This window comes from Brassica napus, chromosome A8 (genome assembly GCF_020379485.1).
Source record: "Brassica napus cultivar Da-Ae chromosome A8, Da-Ae, whole genome shotgun sequence".
NCBI classification, from domain to species: Eukaryota; Viridiplantae; Streptophyta; class Magnoliopsida; order Brassicales; family Brassicaceae; genus Brassica; species Brassica napus.
The window spans coordinates 20,751,476-20,768,176 of NC_063441.1; the positions used below are offsets into that span (position 1 = coordinate 20,751,476).

The window sequence follows — 16,701 nt, forward strand, 5'->3', positions numbered from 1 at the left end:
TTTACCCCTAACGTCGATGTCGTTATCGTTTATGTGGGCCTCTATCTTCTCATTTATAGACACTTGAACTTTTGAACCAAATGGTGTAGTTCATGAAAATACAATACAAGTATACCAACACACGTACATAAATAACCACGTAGGTGTCGTTCTACACACTTACTAGAACCCAGTGAAGCAAGAATTTACAGCTTAAAACAAAAGAATTTACAGCTTTCCGATGTCAGATTTGTTGAGTTCGAACTTTAAAGATTGTAGTCATGAACCATTTATGCGAAAATTTAGTTTGTCTACCCACTTGAATTAAATTTTTGGGTTGGGTAATTCAGCTTGTATCAAATAACAACCTTAAGTTATTAATTTGTTATAACTTGTACTTCGTCTGACACCAGACTCCCATTTTGTATCAGCAGCTTCTTGAGAGAGGCAAAACAAAAGAAAACAAGAAAATATCAGTTTAGTATTTTCAATCGATATAGAGCTTTGAAGCATGAGCAATGGAGAGGGTCAACTGAAATGCCAAAAAAAGAAGGAAGAAAAAAAAATTCGTGAACGGCAGGATTCGAACCTGCGCGGGCAAAGCCCACATGATTTCTAGTCATGCCCGATAACCACTCCGGCACGTCCACTTTTTGAAATACTAATCATCAAGAATATACAGATAGAATAATATATCAACTATCGGTAAAGATCTTGATCTGACGAACTAAACCGGAACGAGAAACAAGTCAAACCAAAAATAACCTTTTGTTATCGGTTAGATGAAGAGTTTGAACTCCACCAAGAGCAGAACAAGCCAAAGCCTTAAGCATTGACCAATAAATTGGACAAACAAATGGTAAAAGGATAAATAACAAACACTTGAACAGAGAGGCTTGTGGGAACTTGTCTAAAACAAAATTGTAAGTTTGTAACATATTAAAGAAGATGAACTGGACCACCATCAATGTTACTAAATCTATTATTGGTAGAAACGTAGCCCCTTCAGAAAAGTGTGTCAAGTAATTTAGGAGATGTGATAACCGCCACAGATTTGAACTGCAAATCCAAAAGAGTCTTATGAGAATGGATACCAAACCGGGTTCAGTATGTGGTCTAAGTGTATATCAACTTACTTTCTCTTGCTTATACTTCATGCGTACAGCGCTCAACGGGCAACCTTTGGTGTTAAGCTGCAGATCTTGTAAAGCATGAACAGATGCTTTCAGATCTGAGGCTTTGTACGTTGTGTAATGCTCAAGTGTTGGATTCTGCTAGGAAAAAAAAAAGAAGTTAAAGATTTATGGAACTAAACTGTGTCTGCATATAGAAGAAGCAACATTACAGACCCATGGGTGGTTAGATTGGTCCAATGTCCACTTGGCAAGAAAAACAGCTGAAGCAGCGATGACCGAAGGAAGAAACTTCAAGAAATGATAGTCTACCAATGTCAACTCCATTAGATAGCTCGCTAGAAACTCTAGCTCAACCCCTAGGCTCAGGCTCTGCGTAGGCATTTTCAATCTTTCTTGTAAACTTTGTAATAAGAACAGATAAACAAGCAAATAGCAAAAATGCATCATTCATTACCTGGCAAGAGGCATGCGCTGCTCTGAGGAATCTCCTTAGGAACGTTTTTGGAGTGGGAGTGTATATTTGAAAGCTAAAATGCGCAAGTACTTGGTTCTCCATCTCCAGGACCTGATCTCTTGTGTAGGTGTTATCAGTGATGGAGCAAAACTCTTCAATGCGTGGTGCATAGATCTCCTCGTACTTCCTGTAAAGTTTAAGTTGTAGTTGCATCATCTGAGAAAAGATTTTACTATGTGAGGTTGGAGAGGAAACCTACGAGGCAATTAGCATGCAAGTGACGCCGAGGAGTTGAAGTCTATTTCTTTCCACGTAGTTTCCGTTGAGAAACCAGTCTATGAGATATACTGTGAGGTAAAGAGTGTCAGGTACAAGCGTGTATTCCTCAGCGACCTGTGATTGAGATGAGACTTTTGTGAGTACTTTGGGACGGTAGCATCAGAGGTTGAACTAAATCACTAACCTCCACAAGCCAATCTACCAGAATCCCTCGCATGGACTCAGTGACATCCTTCTGTATTCTCTCCATGAAGTTAGGAACCGGTCTGCGCTTAAGCTGCTAGGATAGAAGTGACACAATGAATCAAAATTTGAGTGCTTAGGCTAACCAAGTTTCTTTGAAGACTATTAGGCAGGCCTATGAGTTACCTCTGAGACACGCAGGCTGTAGTAGATTTGAGGGGCATAGAGGCAGCAGAGTAAAGGATCCTTGTCATCTGAATCAATGTCTATGAATTTTGGGATATCTAGTGCAGTTGAACTACCAATTACATCACTTTTCTCAACTGTAACCATTTGCCAAAAGAGAAAGAAAAAAAAGTTAATAAATCACACTATAGATAATCAAATTAGGATTTGTGTTTATTAGATCACCTATAGAAGCTGATCTCCCAAGAGGTCTTGGAGGCAATCTGAAATTACAGTTATCAGCTGTATCATGTGTGTCTTTACAAAAAGACATGCTTCCTGCTGTCACTGATACAGCTTCAGCTTTTTCATCAGTCTTGGACTGAAGTTTTGTGTTTTCTGAAGTAACACAAGATGATGCCAACTGAGATGTACCCCGTCCTTTCTTTACCTGCTTGATGTTTTTGGCCTGAATTGGCAAAAGAGATGCATGTTTTACTTACACAAGATCTTCACAGATATAACAGGAAGCAAAACATTAACAAACTAACACTATATGTAACAACCTCAAGTTTAGGTGCATTGAAGCTGGCATTTGAGATATCCGCTAGAACTGCTCCCTTGTTCTTCTTATTGGGTGCAGTGACGTTCTTGTCCTCAGAGGCTGGTCTTTTAGTGTTTGCTCTCTGTTGATTCTGTGTAGTAGAAGCGCGCAAAGCAGAGGCAAGGGCACGAGTGAAAGGACGAGAGACATAATTTTCATTCCTCATGTTTAAAAACCCCCCACTAGAAGACACAGCCTCTTGAAGTCTCGAGTGTTAAGAATGCATCATCTTCCTCCAATCTGTGAGATTGAAGCCAAGAGAACACAAATCATGGGTTAGGATATAAATAGAGAGAGATCACTACTACAGGGGGATATTCATTATCATCGGTAACAACAATGCATATATAATGATATAAATATGTTGTGAAAAAAAAAGATCACATGACTGACTCTTTATGGAGGTTTTACTCTTTTGGAAACATTTCAAGGGAATGGGTGCTTTGAAACATTTCAACATAAGAAGTTCCAAGCTTTTGGTCTTTTTTTCATACTCCGTAATAGTAGTAGAATCAACAGTTATTTCATTTCCTTATCAAACGAATTAACAAAGCAAACAGTGATGCATAGAACATACCCAATTTTTATAGCCAAACCAATAGGAAATATTACACCACAATTTGGTAAACCCAATATTCGTGAATCTACCTATTTCTTTCTTTGTTGGGTTTTTATAACTTTATAAAATTTTAAAAACTAAGTTTAAAGATTGAGAATGGACCTTCGAAGCTCCAGAAAGTTCGCAGGAAGAAGAGGAGCTTGGGAATATCGAGATAGTGGAAGAGAGTGTCTTTGGTGGTGAAAAAGACGGACACTAGTGCGTATTGTAGGTGTGACCTTTAACGATAAAGAAGACACATTTTTATAATTAATTAAGAACTTCATATGTGATGAATCAAGTAGAATCAAGACAGAGTAGATTATTGATAACATTATCAAATTTATAAACTTAGTATGTTATTGGTATCAAGAGAACCAAAAGAAAAAGCATGACATGACTAAACGGTTGACTTTTAAGTCTTCTCACTATCAAAATCTTGTTCCGACCAAAGCATGACATGACACTCACGTAACACAATCTCAAAATCCTTTTTTTTATCCGTCATCATCATCTAAATACTACTCGGGGAAGATGTCTCCGGTAGTTGGCTCGTAGATTCCCCTGCTTCTTCAGAAGACACAACAGGAATCTTGAGCGATGCAGTTCTCTCAAGCTCTTCTTCAGAGTTCAGACATCAGAGTTTTGAACTGTCCTTCAAGAGACTTAGCCGCAGCTAGCCAAGCAGTGACTATACCATTGGGGAAACTGCTGGATTAGTGCACCGCCTGATTTCCCCAATGGGTTGCAGACAACATCAATCGCAGCTTTGCCTTTAACCTGCAAACCAATGACACAAATAGCTACTCTTAGACAAAGATCAAAACTGCCTAAGGATTTTGTCCGCACAGAACCGAGCCAAAATTTTCGGTTTTCGGTTTGGTTACGGTTTTGAGTTGGGTTTAGTTTGGTATGTTTTTGAAAAATATTTTGGTTATCTTTCGGTTTGCAGTTTTTAGAATTTTTTTTTAAAATAACAAACTGAACCCCCCTCCCCCCCAAATTAACCGAACTGACCAAAACTATCTGAATTTTAGAAAAATATAACAGAAATCCTAAAAGTCAATTTTTTGGAAAATTTAAAAAACCAAAAAATAACCAGAAACTGTTTCGGTTCATTTCGGTGGGATTGTGGCTGAACCGGAAAAACCGAAACAGCAGGCCTAATCAAAAGAATGTAACTGCTTTTCTAAATTTGATACCATAAAAACCGAATGAGATCTTGAAATTTGGGGTTCCAAATTCTTAAAGTTTCTCCCTGTAACTCGGAATGTGACTATCCAAGAATCCAGGAGTAGGAGTAGTTTGCCATTTCTTCCAATCCATCTATCTTGTCGGGTAGATAAATAGATATACATTGAGAATTTGTGATTGTAAGTTAGCATGATAATCTTGAAACCATCATAAATGCTTACGTATTGGTCACGGTAGCTGCTCATGAATGGCTGTGTATACTGAGGTTCCGTTGATAAGGTGTAGAAGCATGTTCATTTTTGAATATTGACCAACAACAGCAAAAACGTGTAGCCGAACCGGACTAATTAATCCCAAAGTCTGTTTTTTGTTCCACCCAAAATATATCTTTAGCTATAAAGGAAAGTCAAAAATCAAAAAGGCTGTTGTCAAAGTGGGATGCATGAATCATCATCATTATGTTAAAATCGTAGACGCAAAAAAATTAAGCAAAGCTTATTTAAATAAATTTGACAGGTTGAGATAAGTGTGGATGACCCTCCACATCGTATTCCTATCAGTGGCGTTGACTGAGATCCGCTCGTAATCTCCAGGTTGCAAGGGAAAAAAAAAAGAATGATAGCACGTTCAGCATTTCAAGTAGATTATAAAAAGACAAGAATGGTATAAAAGACATTATAAACTCGCCGGAAGTGTGTTTAGTTAAAATAATTTCTTAATTAGTATGTAGCGTTGACTGAGATCAATTGGTAATCACAAAATCGCATGGAAAAACAATTAAGCAAAGCTTATTTTAATAGCTCTCACAGTTTTGAAGTAACTGCGGAGAGTCGTTTTCTTTACGAATAGGATCCACATCAATGGCGTTGACTAAGATCCCACTCGTAATCTCCAGCCTGGTAACACGTTCCACATTAAAATGTAGAGAGAAAAAGAGCCATTATAAGCTCGCCTTAAGCGTGATTACTTAAACTATTATTCTTAATCACAAGGTAGCTTTGACGAGATCAATTCGTAATCAGTTTCCAGCTTGTAAAGGAATAAAATAAACGTAAGCCCCCGTTCGAACATGACTTGAGTAGAAAAATATAATAATAATGGGTATTGAAACACGCATTATTATTATATCCTTAGCTAACCTCTATATATATGCACAAGGAAGCACTAATTAGCATCATCAAAGCAACTAAACAAAAGAAAAAGCGAGAACGCAGAGAAAAAAAATGAAAACAGCAGTTGGAATCACAATGATATCTTTCTTGCTCGTTGCAGTAACATCATCTGCTGTCGTTTCTGGTGTGAATGAATTTGTGCTTGATTACCAAGGGAAGCCTGTAAAGCCCGGTACTCTATATTACGTCCACCACTGGCATCAGGAAAGAGATTCATGGCTTTACCCTGGCTCTTTTCGGACATCATGCCCAGATACACTGGCAGTTGTCCCAACAAGTTATTCCTTAGGAGAACGTGTACAAATTATGTTTAATATGGTAAGAGAAGACATCGGGGGCGTACGTGTATCGACAGAGCTTAACATTTGGATGCCACTTGGCAAGACATGCAGCAAGTCCGGGTATTGGAGATTTGCATTTAACTCGTGGACAAGAGAATACGAATTAGTCCCGACGGGATCGCGGTCAAGCAGTGACAGCATTTTCACCATCCAGAAGTCTGACCGACGTTATCCCTCTTACGAGTTTGTGTTCGGCAGTGAAAATTCAACGGTTATCAGGTTTTTGGAGTTACCCTCTGCTCCGGCTTTTGTTTCGGGGAAGGAATCTGCTTTTTCTTTCTATCCGGTGTAACTGTTTGTATCCTATTCATTTCAAATCAAATAAACGTGTGACTGTTTCTTTTTTCTCTTTTTTTTTTTTTCTTTTTCCAAATCTCAAAATGCATTACCAAGTAAGAGGCTAAACATTAACAAAAAAAAAGAATATTATGCACTTTTAACAGCATCAGGTTTAGCTGCATTGAAGCTAGCATTTTGAGATATCCCCTTGTTGGGGTGCAATGGCATTTGAGGCTGGTCTTTTAGTTGTTACTCTCTATTGATTCTAAGTAATACGGGGGATTTTCAAGACATATCCAACTCTACTCCATAATTTAATTTAAAATGGATTTTGTTTCACTCTATTTTTCAGTTCATAATGGAATTAACATAGATTTACTCCATAAATTGAGTAATTATTTTATTTTCTTGTTTATTATTTCATTTTCACTTTAAAAAATATTTTATTTTAAAAAGGAAAAATAAAATTTTACATTGGAGACCGCATTATCTTTACTCATGTATAAAACTCCCACTAGAAGACATAACCATGAAGTCTTGAGTGTTAAGAATGCATAATCTTCCTCTGATCGGTAGCCAAGAGAACACAAATCATTATGCTAAAGGAAAACATAATTGCTGAAAATGAAACGAATCGTACTTTGAATTGTTGTTCATGAAACAACAATTCAACTCTCACATGCCATGAGCTTGGCAGTAGAAAAGCTTAAGAACAGAGATGAGGATCTTTTAGCTTCGAGAGTATGAGTTGAGAGAGAAAGTTTGTTAGATTTCGAAATGTAAATTTGTATTCTCGTTAACGTTTCTGTTACAATTTAAGGCCTTTATATAGGCACGGTTTAACCGGAATAAGTAAAAAAATTAATATATTGAACCACATTAAACCAAACTCTAATAGGATCCATGGGAGATTTTCTAACAGAGAAAAGAAGAAGAAGATAACAAAACTTTTACAAATTTTCTTGGTTAATTTCTAACCGTGGTCACCCCTCTCCTGTTTCTACATAGCTTCTGCTCCTCTGTTCGCTTGTGCACCATAATACCAGACTTCCTCCATTCACATCCTTACATGTAGCTTAGTAACTGCTTCACCATATTCCTATATCACATTAAGGCAATAGAAAGAGAGAGATCAATATGTTGTGGAGAAAAGAATGGCTGGCATCAAGAGAAAAAAAAAGACATGACTAAAGGACAACAATGCATATGTGACGAGTTAAGTAGAATAAGACAGAGGCGATTATTCATATGATTCTCGAATTTATAAATTCAGTATGCTATTGGCTGGCATCAAGAGAACAAAAAAAGACATGACTAAACGGTTGACTTTAAAGTCTTCTCACTATCAAAATCTTGTTCCAACCAAAACATTAAAACACAACTCACGTAACACAATCTCTCAATATCTTTTATATCCGTCATCATCGTCTAAATGCTACTCGGGGAAGATGTCTCCGGTAGCTGGCTCGTAGATTCTCCTGACGCCGCTTCTTCCGAGGACACAACAGGAATCTTGAGTGATGCAGCTCTCTCCATCTCCTTCTCAAGCTCTTCCTCAGACATCAAAGTGTTGAACTGTCCTTCCAGAGACTTTGCCGCAGCTAGCCAAGCAGTGACTATACCTAGCAAGATGACTCCAAGGTAAGGAGTGGAGCTGGCCAGTGAGCCGAACGTGAGGATCATAAACTGCTGGATCAGAGCACCGCCTGATTTCCCCAATGGGTTGCAGACAACATCAATAGCAGCTTTGCCTTTAACCTACAAACCAATTACACAAACCGCTACACTTGTTAAAAAACAAGGATCATAAGAATGTAACTACTTATCTTAAAGAGAGAAAGGAGCCAAACCTTGGTGTCCTCATCCAATGGGATATAAGCCATTTCTTTGCAAGGATCGAACAAGCTGTACTTGGCGCTCTTGCTGAAGATATTCTGTAAGGCACCAACGTACACAGCTGCGAGCAGCGGTGTCATACCAAGCTTGGCAACCAGCGGTGCGAACGGGCCACCAAAGAGTATCAGAGAGAAGAAAGCAACTCCGGTCAGTAACAGAACGGTTGGCGTGATCTTCGCAGCTACTCCCCATCCATACTTGTTGAATACGTATTGACTTAGAAGCATCATTGTGAATGTTGCAATACCAGTGCAGGTAGAGAAGTCACCCATGAATGCTGAGTACTCGTTCGGACTAGGGAACTACATTAAAAATGAAAGATTGTTGTTAGATGATAAGATAAAAGCTTAGTAGTAGAAACTATTAAACTTCTCCATTGCTCACCTGAGCTTTAAGCTTTGACTTCCATGTGACTTCAACAAGGTTGATACTAATTCCATACGCAACAACCAAAGTAGCGAGATCTCTAATGTATGGTGATGACACCAAGAACTTCAAGCTCTCCATCATTCCCATCTGTGGTTTCACCTGTACCACAAAATCACAAGAAACCTCATAAGCTATTTAGCTACATAGAACCACTAGTACTTTGTATGTTTTCATACCTTCTTCTTCTTGCTACGGGTTGGGAGGGGGACGTATCTATTGACCCACCAGTAGAGGAAACAGATGGCTAGACCCATCCCCACAACAATACTCATCATGGCTTTCAATGAAACAGCCCATCCATCAACTCCAGGACCAAGATTTTTCCTCATGTTAGAGAAATACTTAACAGTTCTTCCTGAGAATATAAGTGCAACATTTGCACCTAATCCAAACAAAGGATAGAACTTTTTGGCTTCATCAACAGTTGTAATCTGCCACCAAAAAGATTACATACTAATCAATATACAAATACAAGATGGTGATGAATTCAAAAGGGTTCTAATCACCTGATTGGCGAATCCCCAGAAGAGAACTGAAACCACAACGCTCCCCCAAAGCTCAGCCATGACATAGAACAAACAGAAACTCCAAATCCTCAAAATCGCGAGAGGACCCATGAACCTAGGCCCGAGCGTCGCGAGGAGCTTATCAGCAAGAGCCTCGGGGTGAATCATGTTGCTGAGAGGGTACATGACGAAACCAAAGGCTCCGAAGTAGGCAATGAAAGGGATGATAACAGTGTAAAAGAGAGCCTTTTTGGAGAGAACGTTGGAGAGCTTGGTGTACAGCAACATGAAGCCAATAGCCATAGGGAGATTCACCCACGTCTTGAGAAAGGGGATAATCTCAGCGGAGCTTCCTTTCGCCGTCACGACCAAGACGTCTTTGGTGTCTCTGAGGATTGTGTAGTTGAAGAGGATGCAGAAGAACATTAGCCCTAAAGGGATAATCTTTTTGAGAGTCGTGACTTCAACACCGAAGATGTTCGGCGAGTCTCCTTCTCCGGCGGCGGCGGCGGCGGCGGAGGCTTCCGCCTTGCAGATGAAGCCTCTGTTTATTCTCTCCTTGTGAGAAATCGAAATTGTGAGTGGGTTTCGGTGAAAGGATTGAACTTTGGTGGGGGCATTAGAGGAAAATGATAAGGGAGGTAGGTTTCTGGTGAAAAGTCTTTGCTTTAAGGCGGGGGAAGGTGGGAGGAGAGTTCTGGTGGCTACGATGGGTTTGGTGGGTAAAGAGAGGATTCCTCTGGGTTGAATCAGACCTTCCATCTCTCTATTTCTCTCTCTCTCGCACACTCAGAGAGCAAAGGAGGTAGGGAAAGGAGGAGAGGGGATAGAGAGATGATAAGGTGTGGAGGCTCTGTGTAGAGAAGAAGAAAGAGTGTTGTTTAATATTAACGACAGTCGCAAAATATCTCAAAAGGGCGGATTCTTTCTGAGTAATTGCACTGCAGACCCCTAGATTCGTAAACAATTTACACATCGGACCCTGATAATTTGATTGTTATCCATTAGAGCATCTCCAAAGGCACTCTATTTTTTCCTCTATAATTTACACTAAAATAGAGTAACTCTATTATAGAGTTAAATTTGCTCCAATGATTCACTCTATAATAGAGTTACTCTATAATAGAGTGAAATATAGAGTAATCCTATTTTTTTACTCCAAATATAGAGTGAAAAAACAAGAATACTCTATATTTCACTCTATTATAGAGTAACTCTATTATAGAGTGAACCATTGGAGCAAATCCAACTCTATAATAGAGTTACTCTATTTTAGAGTGAAGTATAAAGAAAAAAATTATAGAGTACCATTGGAGATGGTCTTACTATTTTTTTTTTTTTTTTTTTATAACACGTCCATTACTACCTTTATTATGTAGTGTTATTGATTGTTGTCCATTACTACCTTTATTCCTTACACATCGGACCCTCATAGTTTGATGCAACTTGCTAAAGAGTGTCCTTTTTGGCCTCTCTTTTTTCTTTCCTCTTGGCCTCTTGCCATTGTGCTGTATTATATAGCATGGGTTTTCACCACTATGGGACACCAGCGATGGAAACAAAGAGATATCTAAAGAAATCAAATCGTCAAGTTTGGAAGAAAACGAGGGACTTTGATTTACGTGCACCAACTTGGTAAACGGCTCAATTGGGTGTTGGGAGACTGTGACGAAATATCCTTCACCCTTCCCTCAATTTAGACAAAACTCCAAAAAATGAAGCCCACGTGGTTGTCTTGTAAAGGTCCACGTAGCATTGAAGTCAGTGATGTCAGTCAGACTCGGAAATTTATGTGAGGCCCAGCTTCCCTACGTATATAAACTAATTGGGCTTTATTATCTTATTAAACCCAATGCAAAAAGCCCATACATATTATCCTCGAGTTAAAATAGATGATCAATTTTTTTTGTAATTAAATCACTATGAAAAAAATCATTGCAGCTCATGAAAGTCCAAAAATCCTATGTTCCCAACCCTCACGCATGCAGACTTCGTGAACTCTGAACTAGTCTTTGAGATATAAATATTATAGAGGAGATGTTAAGCACCAAGGATCCGTGGCGCAATGGTAGCGCGTCTGACTCCAGATCAGAAGGTTGCGTGTTCGATTCACGTCGGGTTCAAACCCCCGAATATTGGTCCTCTCCTTTTTAACCTTTTATGGCCTTCATAACCTTTAGACAAGCCCACTGGACCTTCACGTTACAAAACATGTCCAGACAAGTTTTTTAGGTTGTCCTTTTGTAGTTTCTTTTTTTGGTCAAACGTTGTCTTTTTTGTAGTTAAACCAATTTAAATCAAAAAAATAATTGACTGAAATTTGAAACCCTTCGTTAAAACCCTCACGCCGCCAAGCCTCGCCGCCGGCACTCCCACCTCCGAAAAAGCCATGAACTACCGCTTCCAGAACCTACTCGGCGCGCCCTACAGAGGCGGAAACGCAGTCATAACCCAAAACACTCAGCTCATCTCCCCCGTCGGCAACCGCGTCTCCGTCACCGACCTCAGCAAGCACCACTCCATCACTCTCCCCGTCAACACCTCCTCCAACATATGCCGCCTCGCCGCCTCCCCCGACGGCACTTTCCTAATCGCCGTCGACGAAAACAACCGGTGCCTCTTCATCAACGTCCCTCGCCGCGCGGTGCTTCACCGGATGAGGTTCGACGGCAAAGTCGGCGCCTTGAAGTTCAGCCCCGACGGTAAGTTCTTCGCCGTGGGGGTGGGGAAGCTGGTTGAGATTTGGGAGTCGCCTGGTTTTAGTCGAGCGGCTTTCGCCTTTAAGAGGGCGAGGACTTTTGCTAATTCTGATGATAAAGTTGTCTCCTTGGAGTGGAGTGTGGATTCTGAGTACTTGCTCGTTGGTGCTAAGGACTTAGCGGCTAGGTTGTTTTGCGTTAGGAAGTTAAAAGGTGTGTTGAATAAGCCTTATTTGTTTCTTGGGCATAGAGACTCTGTCGTGGGTTGTTTCTTTGGTGTTGATAAAGTGAGTAACAAAGTCAACAGGGCTTTCACTATTGCACGTGATGGTTATATGTTTAGTTGGGGATATAGTGGGAAGGATGATGAATCAGAAGATGAGCCAATGTCTCCTGATACTCCGGAGAGGGCAGATGAGGTTATGGTGGAAAATAAGAAACGAAAAGAGTATGATGGCAGAGGTTGTGAATCAGAGGATGAAGGAGAGGAGTATATGCATAGAGGGAAATGGAGTTTGTTGAGGAAAGATGGGTTTAACCAAGGATCAGCGAAGGTGACAGCTTGTGACTATCACCAGGGTCTAGACATGGTTGTGGTGGGGTTCTCAAACGGTGTTTTCGGGCTTTACCAGATGCCGGATTTCATCTGTATTCATCTGCTTTCCATTTCTAGGGAGAAGCTGACAACAGCTGTGTTTAATGGGCGTGGTAACTGGCTGACCTTTGGTTGCGCTAAGCTTGGGCAACTCTTGGTCTGGGAGTGGAGATCTGAAAGCTATATACTGAAGCAGCAAGGACATTATTTTGATGTAAACTGCGTCACTTACTCGTCTGATTCTCAGTTCTTGGCAACTGGTGCTGATGATAACAAAGTCAAGGTATTAAAATCACAAAGAACTTAGCTATTATCTTCTATACCATGCTTAGAGTTAACCAGCCTGTGTTTTATTTAATGTTTCATTTTACAGGTGTGGAACGTTGCATCAGGAGCATGTTTCATCACCTTCACGGAGCACACCAATGCAGTTACTGCTCTTCATTTTATGGCTGACAATCACTCCCTCTTAAGTGCATCTCTGGATGGTACTGTTCGTGCTTGGGATTTTCGAAGATACAAGAACTACAAAACGTATACGACCCCTACACCCCGGCAGTTTGTGTCCTTAACAGCAGATCCTAGTGGTGACGTCGTCTGTGCTGGGACCCTAGACTCATTTGAGGTAATTCAACTTAGGCCTTTACTGCTTCCAGTCACATACTCACAAATACTGAATCACTTTTTTTTTTACTTGCCTGTGTGTAGATTTTTGTCTGGTCCAAGAAGACTGGGCAAATAAAGGACATCCTAAATGGGCATGAGGCTCCGGTTCATGGGTTAATGTTTTCTCCCTTAACGGTAAATAAACTGTAGTAGTCTCATATAATGTTTTGATACAAATACAATTATGTGAAAACTAGCTACTGACATAGAGTGTTATAGCTTCCCTGCCTTATCTAAATCCATATTTCATTCTCTGCAGCAAATTTTAGCTTCATCCTCATGGGACAATACGGTTCGTCTATGGGATGTGTTTGCTAGCAAAGGCACAGTGGAAACGTTTCAACACAACCACGATGTTCTAACAGTTACCTTCCGTCCTGATGGCAAGCAGTTAGCCTCTTGTACGTTAGATGGGCAGATCCATTTCTGGGACACTGTTGACGGCGTGTTGATGTACACCATAGAGGGGCGGAGAGATATCGCTGGAGGTCGCAGCATGACTGACCGTCGGTCTGCAGCTAATTCAAGCTCTGGAAAGTGCTTTACAACGTTGTGCTATTCCGCTGATGGAAGCTATATTCTAGCCGCTGGAAATAGCAGATATATTTGCATGTATGACATCTCGGATCAGGTTAGCTAATCAGCTTTTCTTGGCCTCAAAAGTTTGAGTGCTTAACAAAGAAACTTAAAGGTCTGCAATATTACTTGTTCAGGTTCTGTTGCGTCGTTTTCAAATATCACATAATCTCTCGTTAGATGGGGTTCTTGACTTCCTGAGCTCCAAGAAGATGACAGAAGCAGGACCAATGGATCTGATTGATGATGACAACAGCGATGAAGAAGATGGCATTGATAAGCAGTCTCGGGGGAATTTGGGATATGATCTGCCTGGATCCAAGCCTAACCGAGGCAGGCCCATTATCCGGACAAAAGGCCTCAGCATAGCCCCAACTGGGAGGAGCTTTGCAGCTGCAACAACCGAAGGAGTTTTGATCTTTTCAATCGACGAGTCCTTCATCTTTGATCCAACCGATCTTGACATAGACGTGACACCAGAGGTGAGTCTTTTGTAAATCGATTTTAATGTGTTAGCTTGCATGTGTTAATGTGTTGTTTGTGTAGGCGGTTGAGGATGCCATAAAGGAGGAAGAAGTGAGCAGAGCACTTGCTCTTAGCATGCGTTTGAACGAAGACAGCCTCATAAAGAAATGCATCTTCGCTGTATCTCCTCCAGACATAAAAGCTGTTGCCATGTCTGTCCCTCAGAAATACTTGGAAAGGCTTATGGAAGCTCTGGTGGATCTGCTTGAGAACTGCCCTCATCTTGAGTTCTTACTTCACTGGTGTCAGGTATAAGCTCATTTTCTTCTTCCTTTTTCCCGGTTAATCTCTACCCAAACTGCTCTTTGTCTGATCAGACTTTTGTGTGTTCAGGAAATCTGCAAGGTACACGGAAGCTCCATTCAGAGAAACTACAGAACTCTACTTCCTGCATTGAAGTCGCTGCAGAAGGCGATCACCAGAGCGCACCAGGATCTGGCAGATATGTGTTCTTCCAACGAGTACACCCTTCGCTACTTATGTTCTGTTCCTAACAGTCATTGATTATGTTTTCTGCACATCTCTGAACTAAACTGTCCTAGAAATTTTCATAAAACTTTTTTGATATAAGAGTTTTGAATGCAAATCAAAATGGAGCTAATAACAAAGTATGAAAAAAATGTGAATATTTTGATTTAAACACAATCTTTTTGATTGAATATGCGAAACTACAGAAACTTAACTACAAACAATATAAAGAAGATTATGCCTAGAAGCAGAGCTGAGTTGTCTCTATAAAAACCTAACCATTATATCAAGAGAGACATCAAAACTTTGATCGAATTCATCATACACTATGCACTTGGGATCTTCAGGGAGTCCAGCTTGGATACATGGTCCCATGGGGGTAACTGGCAGCACTAGCTTGGCCCCTTGCACTATTAAAACGATTGACGAAAGCATCTAAGCTGAGATAGGGATGGTGGTGGTGGTGGTGGAGTGGAGGAAACTGATAGAGAGGGCCAGCCAGCAATAATCTCTGGTCCGCTTCCCATCTATGAAGAGCGTTGAGCGTTTCAACGTACTCCGCCTCTCTATCTCTCTGCAACTGCTCCCACGTGTGTTCCTCTGGGTCCATCATTGGCGTTATAAAACCAGGGTGCTCAGCTCTCAAATGAGTCTTGAGCTGAGCATACGTCCCAGAGAAATCGCACTCGTCCATAGAACAGCACCTAGGTCTCGCGTTCATGAACCTCCGCGCGGAAGTAGACTTCATCGTCCCGTGAACCTCTCCTCTGCAGTACGGACATTTGAGAGTCTTGCTACTGGTCTTCTTGTTTCCGCGGTACTGCTTGAAGCAGTTGGAGTGGCGGGAGCTGGTGTCGCACATGTAAGCACGACATCCTTTGGAGAAGGAAGAGCATTGCAAGAGGACGGCATTGTGCGGCGGCTCCATGCAGATGACGCACCTCACATCCTCCCATTCACTCACACTCTCTGAGGCAAGAGGAGGTGACTCGGCTTCCTTTTGTTTCTTGCTCCGAGAAGAGCGGAGAGGGTAAGGAGATGCCCTGTTGTTTCTGGTGCTTGAAACCGGTGAAACTTGTCTTTCCTTGTGCATCTTAACACGCTGTAAACAACACAAAAGAGTTATTACTCAAATCTTATTATAGAGAAGGCATAGAAACACGAATCAGTTCCCCTACTGAACGTTACATCATTATCTATAGCAGCAGGGAAGATGATTATGATGATTTTAACTCAAAACAAGCTCAATTAAAATTTGAAACTATTCATTTCATCACAAACAGTTGTAAAACTCCTCGATCCTATAATCAATAAATAAATAAAACATTAGAGTGTGCTGCAGATTTCTAAGCAGGAAACAGATCAATTCGATTGTAATTCAAATACTATATGGCAATTTTCACGAAAATAAACACAAAAAACAAAATCAAACTGATGGCCAGAAATTGATGATCACATCCGTAAACGACGTCGGATCGAGAGATTCATCGCCCACAGAAAGAACAAAATATAATAAAAAAATGTTACCTGGTCGGAGAAATGAAAAGAGGCTTTGAGAGAGAAAAGTATATATCGTAATGAGTTTCGTATGAAACGGTGAAGATGGAGAGAAACAATATTAAAGATTATGGATGCGCGTGCGTGAATGTGAGATTGCCTGTGAGGTCGGGTTTTTATAAGCGTCGTAGAGAGGTCTTTTCGGACATGACGAAAGTGCCCTGCTGTTCTGTAAGTCCACCTTCTTCTACTTTCCTTTGCCCATTAAAACACACATTTGTCTTTTTGACTTCTTTTCCGTTACTTTTCCCTTTTAAACGGCTTCTCAAAGTTTTCGAGCTTTTTCTCTTGTTTTGTTTTTGCCACATTCAATACGTGTCGCACGTAAAACAAATGATTAGTTCACTCAAATGATAAGCTATTATGGTAAATAATTTTTTCATTCCATATCTGTTAGAAT

General features: G+C 40.5%; 4 protein-coding genes and 2 non-coding genes across 7 annotated transcripts; 2 read left to right on the forward strand and 4 right to left on the reverse strand.

The window, feature by feature from the left end:
• Positions 1-547: 547 nt before the first annotated feature.
• On the reverse strand, positions 548-629 carry TRNAS-AGA. The gene has a single exon. It is a non-coding gene; the product is annotated as a tRNA-Ser (tRNA).
• LOC106387565 (cyclin-A2-3-like) lies at positions 561-7,086 on the reverse strand. The gene is made up of 10 exons (XM_048738169.1): positions 3,522-7,086; positions 2,763-3,040; positions 2,443-2,665; positions 2,218-2,354; positions 2,033-2,125; positions 1,829-1,962; positions 1,570-1,756; positions 1,329-1,484; positions 1,116-1,250; positions 561-1,038 (listed from the first exon to the last, which is right to left on the reverse strand). Exons 2-10 carry the CDS (start codon positions 2,964-2,966, stop codon positions 985-987), a joined length of 1,323 nt encoding a protein of 440 aa, XP_048594126.1. The 5' UTR covers positions 2,967-3,040; positions 3,522-7,086; the 3' UTR covers positions 561-984.
• A 147-nt stretch (positions 7,087-7,233) lies between these two features.
• LOC106387564 (ADP,ATP carrier protein 2, chloroplastic-like) lies at positions 7,234-10,150 on the reverse strand. Of its 2 annotated transcripts, XM_013827446.3 has the most exons (6): positions 9,216-10,150; positions 8,886-9,140; positions 8,665-8,808; positions 8,235-8,582; positions 7,771-8,142; positions 7,234-7,483 (listed from the first exon to the last, which is right to left on the reverse strand). In XM_013827446.3, exons 1-5 carry the CDS (start codon positions 9,975-9,977, stop codon positions 7,813-7,815), a joined length of 1,839 nt encoding a protein of 612 aa, XP_013682900.2. In that variant the 5' UTR covers positions 9,978-10,150; the 3' UTR covers positions 7,234-7,483; positions 7,771-7,812. The 2 variants fall into 2 exon arrangements, with proteins under 2 accessions (XP_013682900.2, XP_013682899.2); XM_013827445.3 differs by lacking the exon at positions 7,234-7,483 and having other exon boundaries at positions 7,606-8,142.
• A 1,116-nt stretch (positions 10,151-11,266) lies between these two features.
• TRNAW-CCA lies at positions 11,267-11,338 on the forward strand. The gene has a single exon. It is a non-coding gene; the product is annotated as a tRNA-Trp (tRNA).
• Positions 11,339-11,478: 140 nt separating this feature from the next.
• LOC106387562 (periodic tryptophan protein 2) lies at positions 11,479-14,862 on the forward strand. The gene is made up of 7 exons (XM_013827441.3): positions 11,479-12,792; positions 12,883-13,134; positions 13,218-13,310; positions 13,435-13,806; positions 13,889-14,233; positions 14,298-14,525; positions 14,610-14,862. Exons 1-7 carry the CDS (start codon positions 11,605-11,607, stop codon positions 14,778-14,780), a joined length of 2,649 nt encoding a protein of 882 aa, XP_013682895.2. The 5' UTR covers positions 11,479-11,604; the 3' UTR covers positions 14,781-14,862.
• A 6-nt stretch (positions 14,863-14,868) lies between these two features.
• On the reverse strand, positions 14,869-16,536 carry LOC106387563. The gene is made up of 2 exons (XM_013827444.3): positions 16,272-16,536; positions 14,869-15,846 (listed from the first exon to the last, which is right to left on the reverse strand). Exon 2 carries the CDS (start codon positions 15,835-15,837, stop codon positions 15,088-15,090), a length of 750 nt encoding a protein of 249 aa, XP_013682898.2. The 5' UTR covers positions 15,838-15,846; positions 16,272-16,536; the 3' UTR covers positions 14,869-15,087.
• Positions 16,537-16,701: the final 165 nt, after the last annotated feature.

Coding starts and splice junctions, on each gene's coding strand:
- LOC106387564 (XM_013827446.3), bottom strand. CDS start 9,977: ATGGAAGGTCTGATTCAACCCAGAGGAATCCTCTCTTTACCCACCAAA. Junction 9,141..9,215: donor TCTGGGGATTCGCCAATCAG/GTGATTAGAACC, acceptor TTTTGGTGGCAG/ATTACAACTGTTGATGAAGC. Junction 8,583..8,664: donor AGTCAAAGCTTAAAGCTCAG/GTGAGCAATGGA, acceptor TTTTTAATGTAG/TTCCCTAGTCCGAACGAGTA.
- LOC106387562 (XM_013827441.3), top strand. CDS start 11,605: ATGAACTACCGCTTCCAGAACCTACTCGGCGCGCCCTACAGAGGCGGA. Junction 12,793..12,882: donor CTGATGATAACAAAGTCAAG/GTATTAAAATCA, acceptor TTCATTTTACAG/GTGTGGAACGTTGCATCAGG. Junction 13,311..13,434: donor TAATGTTTTCTCCCTTAACG/GTAAATAAACTG, acceptor CATTCTCTGCAG/CAAATTTTAGCTTCATCCTC.
- LOC106387565 (XM_048738169.1), bottom strand. CDS start 2,966: ATGAGGAATGAAAATTATGTCTCTCGTCCTTTCACTCGTGCCCTTGCC. Junction 2,355..2,442: donor TGGGAGATCAGCTTCTATAG/GTGATCTAATAA, acceptor AAATGGTTACAG/TTGAGAAAAGTGATGTAATT. Junction 2,126..2,217: donor ACAGCCTGCGTGTCTCAGAG/GTAACTCATAGG, acceptor CTATCCTAGCAG/CTTAAGCGCAGACCGGTTCC.
- LOC106387563 (XM_013827444.3), bottom strand. CDS start 15,837: ATGCACAAGGAAAGACAAGTTTCACCGGTTTCAAGCACCAGAAACAAC.